General features: G+C 38.8%; 1 protein-coding gene across 1 annotated transcript in view; it reads right to left on the bottom strand.

Annotated features, from left to right (window-relative positions):
* ACSS3 (acyl-CoA synthetase short chain family member 3) overlaps nucleotides 1-17,415 on the bottom strand; it is a 135,151-nt gene extending 117,736 nt beyond the window's left edge. The window contains exon 1 of the mRNA XM_037513928.2: nucleotides 16,814-17,415. Coding sequence (XP_037369825.1) covers nucleotides 16,814-17,130 — 317 coding nt within the window. The 5' untranslated portion in view covers nucleotides 17,131-17,415. The remainder of the gene's footprint in view (nucleotides 1-16,813) is intronic.
* Between the last annotated feature and the right edge of the window lie 266 nt (nucleotides 17,416-17,681).

Here is a 17,681-nt window from a genome sequence, read left to right on the forward strand (position 1 = left end):
TAATATTATTAATTTTTTGGAGATACACTTGACAATATACACATTGGAAAGTATATAGTTACTGCTAGAGCCAAAAAAATTCTAATAATTCATCAATAGGAAGAAAAGAAAAAATGGGAAAGACAAGCAGACAGAGACAGAAACAGAAATCTTTGGAACACAGTATCCCATGATGCAGTATCTCTGCCTGTTTATAATAGCAAATAAAAAGAAACCATCAAATATCAATATGTAGGGACTGTGAAATAAATAATTTTACATTCACCCAATATAATAAAATATACTGTATACATCAAGAATCATGAGTGGAAGAATGGAAAAAATCACAAATTATTACAAATAGGAAAATGATACATCAATAGAGTGGACAGTATACTTTCATTTTTGTGCAAGAACCAAAACACCTTGAGAGTCAAACATACTGACAAGGTAACAAGGATTATAAATTCTTTAAAGGCATAATACAATGTGTGTGCAAAAACTGGTGAATCTGAATAATACCAGTAATTGAGTAAATTGTATTATGTCAATACCAATTTTAGTTTTGAGAATCTTCTATACAGGTTTCCCCTCGTATCCTAACGTAGAATGCTCCTAGTTGCTATGATCTGGTATATTGTTTTCTGGGTCTGATAATGCTCTAAAATTGTTACATATGAAGTACTGGGAATAACATTCCCAGCCCCAAAAATAACTGACCAAATCATGCCATATGGAAACATTCTACTTCAGAGAGTGGAGGAAACTTGTAGTTACATAAGATGTTACTATTAGGCAAAATGAATGATGGATACACACAATCTCTCAGCACTGTTTTTGCAACTTCTTGTGAGAACAATTATTCCAAAAATAAAAAATGTTAAAGAAAAAATAATACTGGGGACTCCCTGGTGGCGCAAGGGGTTAAGTCCCAACACTATGAAGCTATCCACAGCCTCTGCAACAGGAGCTCCATCCTCAGCCAGCCAGAGAGCTGACCCATATGGCGCAGCAGATCTCTCCTCACTCACCACTGCTCCCCTCAGCAGTGTATTTCAGTAGATCCTCCTGTTCTGGCTCCCCACTCTGTCTCTGGTGAATCCTCTCACCCTCCCAGCACCTCTGGCCTGTACCCCAGTTCTTGTATGCATAAATAAATAAATCTTTAAAAAAAATACTGAAAAAGGGCCTCCCTGGTGGCGCAGCGGTTGAGCGCTGGGTTGCGAAGCTGCCGGCGACCTCTGCTGCGCCGGTTCGATCCCCGGCTGCTCCCCGGCCACCTGAGGAGGGTCCCACATGGCGTGCAGACCTCTCCTGCCGCCCGCTGCTCCCCTCAACAGTGCATTTTGGTCCTTCTGCCTGCTCTGCTCCCCGCTCTGGCTCTGGTGAATTCTCTCACCCTCCCGCGCTTCTGACTGTACCCAGTGCATGTATAAATAAAAAAAAAAACAAACAAATAAAAATAAATAAAAAACATGCCTCTATAAAAAAAAAAAAAAAAACTGAAAAAAAATGCACCAAATATACCAAGATATATACCAAGAATATACTTAGATATTAACCACAGTTGATTTTCTGATTTACTTAAATAAAATGAAATGTAGTATCACTTTTAGTGTATAAAGAGGCATAAACTAAATTTTAATTAGAATTGTTTTTTGAGTAAAGAAGTGCCAATAGAAGGTAATTCCAACAAGGTTTCAAACCTAAGCCTTGTGATCATAAAGCCTCTGCTCTTTTAATTAAGTCACACTATATCTCACCCAACTTCCCACCTTCATGTCTTGCAAAACGACCTTACACAGACCAAAGCTAACAGCGATATACCTATAGAAATAAATCTAACTAAACTAACTAGACACCCTTGGGTATGACTTAAAATATTAAACAAAGTAGACAAAAAGTTTATTTTGCCTTTTTATCCTAGCCTTATCCTCAAAATGACATAAGAACAATGTCGCACACTAGATTTTGGATCTCTCTTTGCCAATTCCCCCACTATCTACACATCACGCATACAGATACAATATTTTCTATTAAACTTCAAGAATTTGAATCTTGAATACAGTGCAGCAGTCAATTATCCAAAAGCTCATTATCAGCTGGTGCCAACCAAGCCTATTATTTCCCTTTATTCTCTCTTATTGTTACTTGTCTTTTCCTCACCTTTCTGCATGTTAGCACCTCTTGCAGAAAATGAAAGGCTGCACGATGAGATAAAATTAAAATTGGTTGATTCTTTTATCAATTAAAGGATTCATTAGTTAGAAAATGGCCACATTTGGAAAACGCTCACCAAAATGTGTGGCTGAGACTTGTATTTTAATTATTCACACTTCAACAATCAAAGGCTATTCAGAGTAGAGTTGATTGCAAAATGAAATGGATTTCATTGCCCATATTTTCAGGAAATAATAGGTAGTCCACAGCACTCATGATTACTGTTGTTTTATTAAACAAGACAATGAAAGCTATCTCATTACAAACAAAAACACTTTCTTCCTTTCATATATGGCATTTTTCTTCTAAGTTATACTCTCTCTGGGCTCTCAGTGAGCACTTGGAATATTGCCTAGTTTGTAGAAGACTTTCAATAAATGTTAGATGAATGAACAAGAGAAAGGAGGGAGAAATAAATGAACAAATAAGTTAATAAATGAATAAGTTTGAGAGCTCCAAACCCCATTTTTATAAATAAAACAGGCAAACAACACCTCAGTGTGTTTATCTCTGTATAAATGCACCTGGCTTGTTTTTAAATCTGTGACACAGGCATTATGAGGATAAAATAGGATTAACTGGAAAGGAAATATGACAGTGAGAAACTGATATATTCTACAGTCTAATAGATTTATTTTTTTTAATCCCAGATCTGCCACCTGCATGCCACGTGAACATGAGCTTGTTACCTAAACTTCCCTAAACATGTTTTTGTAAGAGCATGTTTTTGAGAAGTTACAGACTGGTAAGGAGAATTACTGCAGTTGTTATTATTACTGTAATAATATGTTTTATATCCTGTTATATGTTAACACACATTCACACGTGCATGCAAACACATGCATACTCTCCCATACAAATACACACATATAGAGTAAAATCATCGGTTAGAATTTAAAGGATTTTGATTTAAGAATAGTATTATTTTCACCAGTCTTGGAAAGAATGAATAATAAGAAACTAAGTAATAAGAAAACTGTCTTACTGAAGGTAATTTTTTACTAAATGTAAATTTAAAATGAATCCTTTTTAAAATTAAGAACCTAAGATAAGAGAAAATTTTATCAAATTAGATTTTCTAAACTTATAATTACAAATAACATTTCAAACAAGTTTGAAATATTCAGGTTTATGGTAGATACATGTTGAAGATCTTGAACAATCAGTACCAACATTTTATAATAATAATAAAATCATTTTTACATTTTTCTAAAATTCCAGCTTTTAGCAGATTTCAATTCAAAGAGAATAAATAATAAGATCATTATTTGTGGCAATACCATAAATGTCCTAAGGGAAACAACATTTTTTATGTATCTAATTGCTGTCGTTTTTTAAGTATAATTTTTGTTTGACATATTTACTTTAAAAAAAGATAATCAGGTAACACAATAATGATGCTACTCTTTAATCTAAAACTCTTGGAGTCTTGTATGTGCCAGAGAATCTTTTCTAACTGATGCTCACATGGTCTGTACCACATAAGTAAAGTGGTTCTCTACTTGCATTATGTCTTTGGCTTAATAGCTAGAAATTCATGATAATTATGAAAGACCTGAAGTGAGTCAATTGCCTCACAATAAAACTAAACCCTTAGAGAAGAGAGAATTTCAAGTTCTTTGATGACTTGATAGAAGATTCATGGGTTATTTTGGGTCCTGGTGAGATAGATGTTTCAGATAATATCTACTTATAATGTATATAGGAACCCAGATTTAGAAGAGAAACTAAGAAGTTTAAGCTGCATGAGATTAGATTTTTAATCACTTCAGTGGATATACGCAAGATTATGTGCAGTCACTGCAGAGGTAACAAAGACTGAGACAATTCCTCCCCTTCTATTTCCTAGTCTTGATTTGTTAATTGCTAATGAGATTAAACTACTAGTAAAGTGTGGACTTAGACAGTGACTGTATAGTAACAATATGGAGATGAAGATTGACCATGCTTTGCCAAACTAGTTTAAAAAGAAATAAGATTCAAGGTGATGTGCTTTTTAGGAAAGAACCATTTGTCAAAGACATATGCTGGGCCTCCCTGATGGCGCAAGGGATTCAATCACAGCAGTATGAAGCAGTCCACAGTCACTGCAGCACAAGTTCGATCCCCTTCCAGGGAGCTAACCGACATGGTGCAGCAGACCTCTCCTCTCTTGCCCACTGCTCCCCGCAGCAGTGTCTTTTCAGTCAATCTGCCTGTTCTGCTCCCCACTCTGTCTCTGGTGAATCCTTTCACCCCACCTCCCATACCTCTGGTCTATATTCCAGGTCTTGTACTCATAAATAAATAAAATAAATCTTTTTAAAATATATTTTGAAAAAAAGACATATGGGAATTAACTCTGAGAAAACACCAAGACTTACATTCCCCTAAAAGGAGAGTAGAGTGGAAGACATATAGAAATATAGATGCCAAATGAAGGGAGAGAAAGTTACATCTCCTAATTACAAATTTGTAGAATTCTAACACTGTTCTCATTCTTTTGCACTCTCTAGGTCTTTAGACAAGCAGACAGAAGTTGAGTGTACTGACAATTCATTCCAGAAACTGGGCTCTACTGTGTGACCCAATGAGGTTGAAAACTTAAGTCTACCAATACAAGAGAAGTCATTTAATCTCTCTGTGCTTTAGTTTATAGTTATAAAAATGGCTTATAATTACACATGCCCTCATATAGTGTTGGAAGGATTCTAACAAATAATGCACATATGTATAGTAATCTTAACACAGTCTAAATCAGAACAAGCCACTCAATAATTAGTAAGTACTGTTGTCTTGCAATTGTTATTATTGTAATGATACCAATAATTGTTACTGAGATAGTGCTTCAATTTTAAAGGAAAGAAAGGCTCAACCCAAGATAGAGAATAATCACACGGGAATTTCTTTCTCATTCTATTCCAAACTCTCCAAATATTCAAATCTTATTGCAGTTCATTCCTTAAACACTTTAATATATTTAGATATTTTATTCCCCCAAATATGGCAACATCTTTGGAATAACATAGGTAAGTGAGAGAATCCACAACTTATTCCTGTACTGAATTTCAAAAGTGAGATATTCATATCAGAACTAAGAGAGCTGTATGCAATCTGATTCCTAAGAAACTCATCTCTGTATTAGCATATGCCATTTATCATGGTCTGTCCACCTGCAAATCAACATCTTACATGCACAAAAGGAAACTAGGATCAAGATGAAGAACAATGAAAGAAAACAGGAAAGAATACTGCACATGAATGCATAAAAAAAGTAAATAAAATCAACAACCTCCATAATAACAAACATACCAAAGGTACTAGTATTTATTTTACTGAGAGTCTGGAGGAGAGAAAAATTTTAAATATACATAATTAAATGAATTAATTAGGCCATTTATCACCATATCCTTATAAAAATAACAGCGCCCACTGCAAACAATGAATAATGTGGTCATTATAAATTTTCCTTAAGCCAGAAAACCAACAGAACATTTTTAAAAAATGAAATTAATATTGCTTCTTACTGTCCAAGGAACATTTCTGTTTTTTTTTAAGATTTATTTATTTATGCATACAAGAACTGGGGTATAGGCCAGAGGCGCAGGGGATGAGAGGATTCACCAGAGACAGAGTGGGGAACAGAACAGGTGGGTTGACTGAAATACAATGCTGAGGGGAGCAGTGAGCGAGACAGGAGAGGACTGCTGTGCCATATGGGTCACCTCCCTGGCTGAGGATCGAACTCGTGCTGCAGTGGCTGTGGACAGCTTCATAGTGCTGCCACCTAACTCCTTGAACCACAAGGGAAGCCCAAGAAACATTTCTAATGTAACTAACAATTAATACAAAGCCCCCTCCCCCTACCTGTGGAATTGTGGCACATATTTTAAATATTACATATGCACATGTATATATATATATATATATATATGTATAAAGAATTATTATTTTCACAATGTCAATCTTTTCAAATGTTCCTGAGATAGATTCATATTTTCAAAATGACCTTAAAAATGTAATTATTTAATGGTTTCAGTAAAGAAGGAATAGGAAGTGGGCCTCGCCGGTGGCGCAGCGGTTGAGCGCTGGGATGCGAAGCTGCCGGAAGCCTCTGCAGCACCAGTTCGATCCCCGGCCACCGGTGAAGGTCCCACATGGCGCGCAGACCTCTCCTGCCACCCACTGCTCCCCTCAGCAGTGTATTTCATCAGTCTGCCTGCTGTTCCCCGCTCTGGCTCTGGTGAATCCTCTCACCCTCCCATGTTTCTGACTGTACCCAGTGCTTGTGTAAATAAATAAATAAATCTTTTAAAAAAAAAAAAGAATAGGAAGAAAAGAACAAAATTAACTGAGACTATTATTATAGGACAAAATATAATGTGGATGTACAGAAGCTAAATTCAGGCTGCCTGTGTTCAAATCGTAGATATGCTACTAACTTGCTAGTTCATTAATTTTAAGCAAGTTTCTTAAATTCTTTATCTCCATTTTGACACCTGTTAAATGAGAATGAAAACTAACCCTACCTCATAGGGTTGACAGCAATACTAAATATATTAAAGCACTTAGTAATGTAGGTGTTCATAGCATGTATACAATAAAGGTTAGCTGTCTGACTATTTGTTGGATGTGCATTAGCACATTTAATCATTTCGGCAATTCTACAAAACTAACATTTCCCTAGTAATCAATATAGACTGAATTCAGCTAGCATCACAAACTCTCACTAATACACACAAAATAAATTGTTCTCTTTCTTGCAGCTTCACTGTGGTTGGTTCAAATGAACTCCACCAACTTTTGCCATTGATGCATTTCTGCTCAGCAATCCACACTACTTCCATGCTACTTATTTTTCTACAATATCTGTGGCAGACCAGAGAGGACTAAGGATTGAAGCACTGGTAACTGAAGTCTGACATGACAAACTTTACTCCTTACTACATCAGCCAACGCTGATATGCGCTGAAGTAGAGAACAAATAATGCCCACCACAGTCCACATTTTATAAGTCCCTCATCCACCATTCCTCCATTCAACAAGTGGAGCCAAAATTTTAAGCTAGAAATCATTAAGACACTCAACATTGTTTTTTCTCCTATCTGTGAAAATAGAGTATCCAACAAATTCCCACTGGTGACAGTGACAAACTTTATTTAGTCTATGTTGGAAGAAAGACAAAGTCAGAGCATTTGTGGTTTAGTTTAGAAAAGCTCTTAACTCCCTACTGAGAATCAATGAAACTATGAAAATAGGAAGACGTGCGGAGAGAAAGCAGTGAAATTAGTACAAAAGCAAACACTTCTATGTGCTAGAACTTTTGTTTATAGTTATTTAGCCATCAATAACATTGACTGCATATCTCTTCAACTACTTTCTTTTTTTTATCATTTTTTAGCCAATATCTAATATCTATACTGGCCAAATTTACAGTAAATATTGAGGATTATTTTATCTTCCCAAATTTATTCTACTTAAATGATTATACTGGAACAATATTGTTAGTCTTACAGAAAACCCTAATGAGAATGCGTTCTTATTGTCCAGAGACTTATGCCTAAGACAAAGATATATAGACTTTAGTTGTTTTTCTACCTCTGAGATCAAATCATATTTTTGAATCAGTAAAATTAACTATTTATTTAAAGGCAAAAACTATCCCTCTTTAACTTAGTATTGAAAGAGATTTGTTTTTAATTTTTAGCCATTTAAGACTCTGAACTGGATTGTTTCAAACTCAAATTCTTGAATGTCAAGTTCCCAATGCATTACTAAAGTAATATCTCCCCTTTTTATGCACTGCCCCTTAACTCATTTGGCTACAATAACAGCAAAGCAAATATTATTAACACTTTATATAACAATTCTCTATTTACATAATTTGGATAGAGGATTGAGTTCCACACTCAGAAATACTTGCTTACAAAAACTATAATTTAAAGAGGTTATTTCATTCTTTTTATTATTGCAAAGATCCATCAGCCTCCCACACATTTCTCTTGCAAATGTCACACCACAATGGAAAGCAAGGATCTCCCTCATGGAGTTACTACTTGTTGTTTATAAAGGTGGAAACAGGAGGAGGATTAGAAGACTGAGGAGAAAGAAAAGAAGCAGCAGCAGCTGGCAGCAAATTGAATCACTGAATTCTCCCCCCTCAACTAAAAATATATGGCATGAACAAAAGAAAGTAAGCCACCTTCTAGGAGGTGCTAACAGTTTGGAGTTCCCCCCACACCTGGTAGTTGATCAGTCACAGCTGATTGAATTTCCATTGTTCATTGATTGTGCTATTTGTCAGGCAATCCATCCTTGCTTATGTAATTTCGGCATTCCTGTAGTTCACTCTGTTCTTGTACTATCCTGAAGGTTCAGCAGCATGACAGACTGAGAAAATTAGATACAGCACAGCACCAAGCTGTTGACCTTCAGAATATAAAATAAGGCCCATCTTTTAAAATTGTCTTTCTTGATGAGGTGATTGGAGGGGCTGTATTTCCAACACACCATTTTTCATGCTGACAATGTACCATCTTAATACATTTTTTTGTATTTATGAAAAATGATAAGTTAGATTTTAAATATACTTGTGCTGTGCACACTTATGAATAAAATCATCTAATTTAGGGCTTGTCTAAAAGGGGGAATTTTTCATTAACTGTAGATAAAAATTCTAACATTCAAGTCAGAATTAAATAAAACTTGAAGAATGTCTGATAAATGTGAAGGTATTTCGCAGAAACTTATGCTTTAAAAAAGAAGACTGAATTTCCTGGTTTACTGTGGCTGACCAATTGTTTGCCAAAGAATGAAAATTCACTAGGGGGATTAACTATCTTCTGGTAACATAAAATCCACATTATATTTACCTTACTTGTTTTCCTTTGAAACAATGTCACATTCATAGAAAAGTTGCAAGTGCAAGATGATGAACATTTTTCCCCCTCTGAACCACTTACTAATATGATGCATGTTAACTCCAGAATAATGCAATCATTGCAAGTAAGGACATTTTTCTAGGGAGCCACAAAATAACCATTAAATTCAGGGAATTAGCATTGATATATTACTACTATCTAATTATCAAACTTCATTCAAAATTCTATGTCTCAAAATGTCACTTAGAGCATAAGGAACTAATTCAGAATTACCTCTGCATTTAGTTCACTTGTTTTAGTCTCCTTCAGTTTGAAACAATTCCCCAGTCCAAAATCTAAATGATTCAAGCTTTTGCAACTGGGCTTGTAGAACAGTTACATCTATAGGGAAAGATTCTAGGCTTAGAAATAGGTATAGTAGAGTTATTACTATTAGCCCAAGTCCGCTCTTTATAACTAGCTATGTAGCCTTGGGCTTCAATTCTCTCACATGTAGAAAAGGCATGATGATACTAACCTTGTAGTATTTGGAGGAAAATTAACTTTGAAACACATGAGAAAATATTGTAGAGTTCATGGCTTAGAAAAGTACTCAACAAATATTATTTCTCACATCCCCTTTCAATTGTCTCCCCCGTCAAACTCAAAATCAAATATTTAGATATCTAGTTAACTGGAATCACTGAAGTGTGTAGCATGAACACAGGCATCTGCTAAGTAGCTATTTATTCCATCTTTTGGACTTTTCCATCCTATTTCTCCTATAACCTCTAGTGCCTAGAAAATAAAGGTAAGAAACCACACAAAATTCAGTTTGCAAAACCAGGAGTTCTGTTGTGAGGAATAGGCTTCAAAGTAAGCAAAATTCCCTTTATTCCTATTTTACCATTTTCTTCACTTTTCCCTCCAGACGTGAGTTTTACCTAAAATAGAAGGAGGGGAATGTAAAGATAGTGAGGAAACTATTTTTTATATAACCCAGTTACCTCCACATTCTATCACCCTGTCTCCCTCTCTAGTACTGTCAAATATCTCCATGGAATATTTTTACCTGCCATCAGTTCTCTCTGTAATGCACTATTCTGGCTTTGGCCTTCATCTCTCCATTGACATCACATTATTAAGTCACCGGGGAGCTCTAAGTCAAAATTGTTTTTATCTTTCAACCTGCAATATCCTTAAAACATCTCTAGAGCCTTTGACCACTATTGACTTTCCCTATTTTTATTCTTTCCCTTCTACTCCATGACACTGAAATAGCCTGTTCTTTCTTCTTTAAAGTGTCTCATGCATTCTCACAGGTTTTGTCCTCTCTACTTGTCCCCAAAGTACAATTCTTAGTATTTTCCTTTTCTCTATTGCCCCCACCCCACTCCACTCAACATTCAACAGACTGTCATTCTCAATCTTTGTAACTTAAAGTCAAATCTTTAATTCTCATCCAAGCCCTCTCCCAGTTTTCATCACATCATATTTAATTTACAATCAAGTCTTCCACTGGACACCTGACTCAAATTCTTGCAGTTATCATAACTTACTTTTTACCTGAACCTACATCTAAGTTAGCCACAACAGCAACTCCTCAATCCTAGCCAAGTGCTGCCATACAAAAATGCTGGCACATACTTTGCTCTTTTCCAGAGATGCCCCAAAATTGAGTTGCTAAAGAAAATTTAGACTTTACATTACTTTCTGTGTTTAAATATTGACTACTTAAAAAACAAATAAAAATGCAGCCCCTGAGTCAAGTATATTTGATTAATACTTACAGCCTCAGAAATTAATGCAAATGTTTGCACTTCAAATGGCAAGTCTTCAAAATCCATCCTGAAACTACCTTCTAAATTCAAGTACCAGTAACTCAAAATAACCACTAAAACCAACTGGTCTACTATAGTATCCTCCAAGCACACTTTGGCCTTTCTTACCTCTCTGCTTAGTTACTCTGTTTCCTACAAAGAAAAGCTCATTGTTTATGTATGCTTTTAAGATCTAGATCAAATGACACCCTTTCTGAAAATTTCCTGGACCAAATTAATTTATGGGAAATCTCCCCTACATTTCTCTATAATCATTAATACCCAGTTAATATCAGTTACAGTCCTAAACATTTTACAAGCTATCTCCTGCCCCATATAGTCCTAGTGATAATCCTTAATACTAGCATTCTTCTCATTTCACAAATGAGGATATTGAAACTTGCCCAAAGTGGCCGAGCTGAAGTTGAAATCAAACCATACTTACTCCAGTGCAGAAAGAAGATTAGGCTATTCCTATTTGGTCATTCATTATATGACATGTGTTACATGCCAGGAAAAAAAAATTAAATCCTTAATATGACAGACAAACTATGCACAGAATGGTTGTCATCTTAGTTTTCTTGATAATTTCCTTGTCATTCCTTTATCACAGTCACATTAGCCTTTTTCCATTCCTAAAACTCACTGAGTGGCGACACACCTCATTGCCTTTTTTTTTTTTTTTTAATTTTCTAGAGGCATGTCTTATTTATTTATTTATTTATTGTTTGTTTGTTTGATACATGCACTGGGTACAGTCAGAAGCGTGGGAGGGTGAGAGAATTCGCCAGAGCCAGAGCGGGGAGCAGAGCAGGCAGAAGGACCCAAGTACACTGCTGAGGGGAGCAGCGGGCGGCAGGAGAGGTCTGCGCGCCATGTGGGACCCTCCTCTGGTGGCCGGGGAGCAGCCGGGGATCGAACCGGCTGCAGAGGCTGCAGGCAGCTTCGCAACCCAGCGCTCAACCGCTGCTCCACCGGGGAGGCCCCTCATTGCCTTTTGATAAGCTGCTTTCCTAGTTTGAAACATTCTCACCCCCTTCTTATGACAAATCCCTACTTACTGTTACCTCGGTTAAAATACTGTCTCCTCAAGACTCCTTCCATGATCCTTCTAGAGGATACTGTGTAAAACCCTCCATTAACCATTGCATTCGAGAATATCTAGTGCGACTTTAAATAAGTAGCTTGTAATACTTATTTACTGGATGTTTCCCTGCTGCTATGTGGTGAGCTCATTCATAATCTCTTTCTTCATTCTCTCTACTATACACACAGAGTGAATGATTGATATACTCTAACTCTTATGAGTTAAAACATGGAGGGATTAAGCAATTTTTATTTCAGAGCAGTAAGTAATGGAGATCTGGCATGTTGAAAAATGGACACTATTTCCATTATAGAAATGTTAACCTGAAATCATTTTCTCATAATCTACATGTGGTTATAGTTTTTTCCTTTTCAGTTTTTTGTCACAGTTAATACATATTAAATCTTAAAACAAACAGTCTGGGATTACCTTGTCATTGAATATTGTATAAATAAAGCAAACTAACATGGGGTTGCCAGATTTCCATAGAAAGGGATTATCAATGACTCAGATAGGATTGTCAACCACAGTGCCTAAGGTGAGAGTGAATTGCTTGGTCCTCAGATTTTTTTTTTAAAGATTTATTTTATTTATGCATACAAGAACTGGGGTATAGGCCAGAGGTGTGGGGGTCGGGACGATCCACCAGAGACAGAGTGGGAAACAACAGGCAGACTGACAAAATGCACTGCTGAGGGTAGCAGCGGGTGAGTCAGGAGAGGTCTGCTGCGCCATGTGGGTAGCTCCCTGGCCAGGGATCGAACTCGTGCTGCAGTGGCTGCAGATTGCTTCATAGGTTGCATCTTAACCCCTTGCGCCACCAGAGAGGCCCCCAGTCCTCAGATTTTTATTTCAGGATAGGAAGCAGGTGAAAGAATAAAAATACCCATTCTGATATTCCGTGATTAAGGAAATTACAAAGCATTCTCATGTCTTTGCCTTCATTGCCTTTCCTTATAGTTACTGAAAGTCTCTTTGGCAGAGATGTTATTATTAAAAGCCAGAAAATAGCACCAAATTGTGAGAAGAGAAAGTTCTTCACAAATTTTTCAAGTACCTAATTGTAACTGGAACTTGCTTTTCAAAGAGCTCAGTGAATACAGTATGGGGAATGTATTTTAGAGGATGATTTAATGTAATGAAAATTTCTTTCAGTATATCATGCATAAAGATTTCTATTCTATGCTCATACTACATATATGCAAACTGCTATTGGGTAGTTTACCACTGTGAAGGCTAATATGCAATCCTAAGCAGCCTTTTGCTGAACCTGTGGATTCTGAGGGGAGTTTACTTTCATGAAAAACAAACAGGAAAGCTTATAATGAAGAAGGAGTATCCCTCTTGCCTCTGGGAAGATAAGGGTCACCTGAGACTGTGACTGTGTGTGTGTCAGGTTTCCTAGGAGAGAACAATGACCTGTAGCAACCCCTCCACTTTCTGCTTAAGGACTTAGCTGTCAACAACTTCCTTTTCCACACTCCAGCTTCAAAGAAAATAAGCAAAACTCCTTCATATCAAATTGTGCCTTCACCTCCCAAAGATCCATAGCAGCAAATCATCAAATCTAAGTATCCTTTTAGTTAACTGTGATTTTTAAAAATCATGTCAGCTCTGCACTAAATCCTAACTATATAAAACCAAAATAAAAACAAAAAAAAAAAAACAGTCACTGTGTGCTTTGATTTTGTAGAAAATTGTTAACCGGGCCTCCCAGGTGGTGCAGCAGGTTGAGCGCCGTGCTGCAAAGCTATCCGCAGCCTCTGCAGCGCAGGTTCAATTCCAGACTGGCCATGGAGAAACCCACATGGTGTGGCAGACCTCTCCTGCTGCCCGCTGCTCCCCTCAGCAGTATACTTTGGTCCTTCTGCCTGTTCTGCTCCCCGATCCGATCTGTCTCTGGTAAATTCTCTCACCCTCCCACACTTCTGGCCTGTACCCCAATGCTTGTATAAATAAATAAATAAATCTTTTAAAAAAACTTTAAAAAAAAGAAAATTGGTAACAAATGAAGATTATCTGTAAAAAGGTGTCTAATACGGTAATAGATTCAAATTGAAAGCACCTACTGAATGAAGTTTAAGATTAGATGTATAGTCTACTTCCCTCCGCTACTCCGCTGACAGTCAAACTTCTTAGTAAGACTGAATCACTGTTGAAATAACTACAGACTCAAAGACTTATCCTTTATTCATTCTGACCACTTGGACTGCTCTAAGACACATATGGTCCTGTGTCTTCAAGAGTCAAGGTGAAGAATTCAAAGTATTAACAGATGTCTATGACCTACAAGACACTGAATTTTTGAAAAGAGAAGGGCTCATTGGCAAAAATTCTCATTAAAAACATTTATGCACACAATTTTAGAAAATCTGGGTAAGCAACTAAAGAAAAAAAAAGAAAGGAGTTTTTACTGGCATTAAGTGTCTATTTGATGGAATCTTTGGCTTCCACATTCTCTATGGGTCCTCACACAATTCCCATTGCTTCTCCAACCCCCATTACACTCCAGAAATCTGTCTTTTCCCTTCCATTCCAATGCCACTGTCTTGTGTGTAGTACACATTGGTTTTTCCCTGGGATTTTCCAGTGACTTCTAAATTGAGCTCTCTGAATACCATTTCATGGGAGGGATGCCCCCATGATTAATTTCAGTGCCATATTTTATGACAGATATGTGGACATGGAACTTTGAGAACAGACTCTTAGGAGAGGCAATAATCTGTGTTTTGATCTGAAAAACACTAGGAGAGGTCCTGCTCCTAAAATAACTGTGGTATGAAAGTACGAAGATATTCTACTGCTACTAATATTTGTAGGTATTTTTAAAATTTTTTTAAAGATTTATTTATTTATACAAGAACCGGGGTACAGGTCAGATGTGCGGGAGGGTGAGAGGATTCACCAGAGACAGAGTGGGTAACAGAACAGGCAGACTGACTGAAACACAATGCTGAGGGGAGCAGTGGGCGAGACAGGAGAGGTCTGCTTACCATGTGGGTATCTCCACGGCCGGCGAGGATCGAACAGGCACTGCAGAGGTTGTGGACAGCGTCACAGCGCTGCGCTCAACCGCCTGCGCCACCAGGGAGGCCCAATATTTGTAGGTTTTATCTTATTTAAGATATGGTCTCAATTTTTCACTCAATCCATTCTCATATGATTTCCATGTTTATATTTGAAAAAAACTAAAGCACAGAGAGATTAAAGAACTTGCTTGCGAACACACAGCCGCTCTCTGTAAAAGTCAGAACTCAACCCAGGTACCATGGGCCCAGACACCATGCTCTCAATCATTACAACTAAAAGACAGGGACCATATTTTACTCGTTGGTGTTTGGTTCACTGCTGGGCATGTGAAAGGGGGTCTGACAAATACTGCTGAAAAGGTGAGCTGGGGCCTCCCCAATGGTGCAGCGGTTGAGCGCTGGGTTGAGAAGCTGTCCGCAGCCTCTGCAGCACCGGTTCGCTCCCCAGCCACCAGACGAGGGTCCCACATGGCGCGCAGACCTCTCCTGCCACCCGCTGCTCCCCTCAGCAGTGTATTTCGTCAGTCTGCCTGTTCTGTTCTCTGCTCTGGCTCTGGTGGGTTTTCTCACCCTCCTGCACTTCTGACTGTACCCAGTGCTTGTATAAATGAATAAATAAATCTTTAAAAAAAAAAAAAGTGAGCTGGAAGGAAAGGGTGCTCACATTCTAAAGGGAGAACCAAATAAATAGTTCAAAACTGTCAGGAGCGGACAAGGCACGGCGGGGACAAAGAATAGGTTTTGGCCCACTTGCCCTTCTCCATTCTAGGCTTTCTGATCACAACAGGGAGACATTCCTTAAATGCAGACCTGATCATGCCATTCTCCAAATCTCACTGCTAAGAACTCGGAAATTGGGAAACTTTATTGAAGTATTTCTAAAACATTTACAAGAAATATCCTTCTATAATCACTGCCAGATGAAAGTAACTACACCCACTTCTGGCCTTGGCACAAAGTCCAAAGAGCAACCACAACTCTCAGTTCCTATACACTGCTTCTCACCATTCTAGCAGCTTAATCTACCATGCATCTCTGCTGTCACATATATATAATATTTATAACTACTAATATATGCAGCTATTACATGACAGACTTTACTCCTATCGTGGTGTTTAACCCCATTGCCCTACATATGCATTCTTTCTGGATCTCTTATGATGCAGATTCAAATGCATAAGCTTGATACACACAGGGCAGCAAGGGATCTAGTCTTATGACACATAAATCCCTCTTTAAGTCAACCCTTGACCTGCCAGCTCCTCCTTCTTCTGCAGACAGCACCATTATTTGAAACTACAGGAACAGCAAGTTTTTCTCCACCTCCTGGACTTTAAAAACTAGGCCCTTACCTATAAGTTAAGAGACTGGGGACTGAACTTAAGGAGACAAACCAATCCTTCCAAAGCTCTCTTAGGTGTGATTTTATTTGTCTTTTCCCAACTCTCTTCCTACTACAGTGTGTTGATACTCAGTAATCCTTCCCCGGCTTGTTACTCTGCTTACATTTGTTTTTCATGGTTTTCTCCCCTACTAGCCTGTGCTCTGCCTGGGGACGGGTCCTTGTTTTAGGCCTTTAACATCTAAGCAGATGCCTGCCACCCAGGTAAATCTGTCTGGAGGAAAATGAACTCATAACAAGTAATCCGATCAATCTTTCAAGATGAGAATGCAAGAGAGCTGACTATGAAAGAGAAATAAAACAGAAGTTGAAATATCTGCACACATCCCCAGAATCGATTTTCTTTGCTTAAGAGAACTTCAGCTTTGGTACAGGGCACTTGATCCCAATCGCACAAGAAGTTAAGAGACATCGGGGCTGGTGAAGAAGTCACTCACCAGCTAGTGGAAGGCGGGTGTCTGTTCTCTAGCGTTTTGGTCCAGGGCTTGTACCAGCTTATCTGCTCCGCGGCTTTGCCCCAGAACCTCTCTGGGTCGGCCACTGAGGCGGCGAAGACGGTCTTGTACTCGCCGGTCCCGCCACCTGCAGAGGACAGCGCCCGGCAGCCCCGGCCCCCGAGGGCGCCCCGCGGGATGGGGGCCAAGTAAGCCCTCCGGGCCGGGCCGGCTCCGCGGGCCGGATTGGAGCCAGGCAGGGAACCCCCGAGTCCGCCAGCGCCGGTGACTTTACGACATTGCAGCCAAGAGGGCTTCATCGCCACTGGCTATGCCTGCAGTTTGCGCTGCCTGCAGTCCCCGAATGCACTTCTTAAACCACAACTGGGGCGCCCACGACTTGCGGGGGGCCGGAGGGGAGCAGGCAAGAGGCGGGGAAATTGTCCCGGTAGAGCCAGCCGTCCAAGGGTTTGGAAATAACGTTACAGTCGCAGGGAAAAACCGACCTGGAGTCCTGTGAGACGCAACAGGCTGGAGTTAGTGCCCGGACAGGGGAGGCAAAGGGTCACCGGGTCATTTTGGAAGGAGGGTGTGACGGTGCGCAAGGAACCCAACCCCCCATGAGTTTCCGACCCCGGGGCTATCGCAGGAAAAGCGCCCTCGAGCTGCAGAACGCCCTCCTTTCTGGACTAGTGCCCTAGGGAGAGGCCAAGGAACCCAACTCGTCTGTTTTCAAGCAAGCAAGTTTTGCTCAACTCCAGATTTAATCTTCGGAGCGCGAGTCTGAGGAGGCCGCAGGATCTGCGGTCTGCAGCGGAAAATAGAAACGCTGGGCTTTTGTGTAAGGCCCAGGATGTGTTATTTTTGTCTG

Source organism: Talpa occidentalis, unplaced genomic scaffold (assembly GCF_014898055.3).
Source record: "Talpa occidentalis isolate TD23 unplaced genomic scaffold, MPIMG_talOcc4v2.1 talOcc4.16, whole genome shotgun sequence".
Taxonomy (NCBI): Eukaryota; Metazoa; Chordata; class Mammalia; order Eulipotyphla; family Talpidae; genus Talpa; species Talpa occidentalis.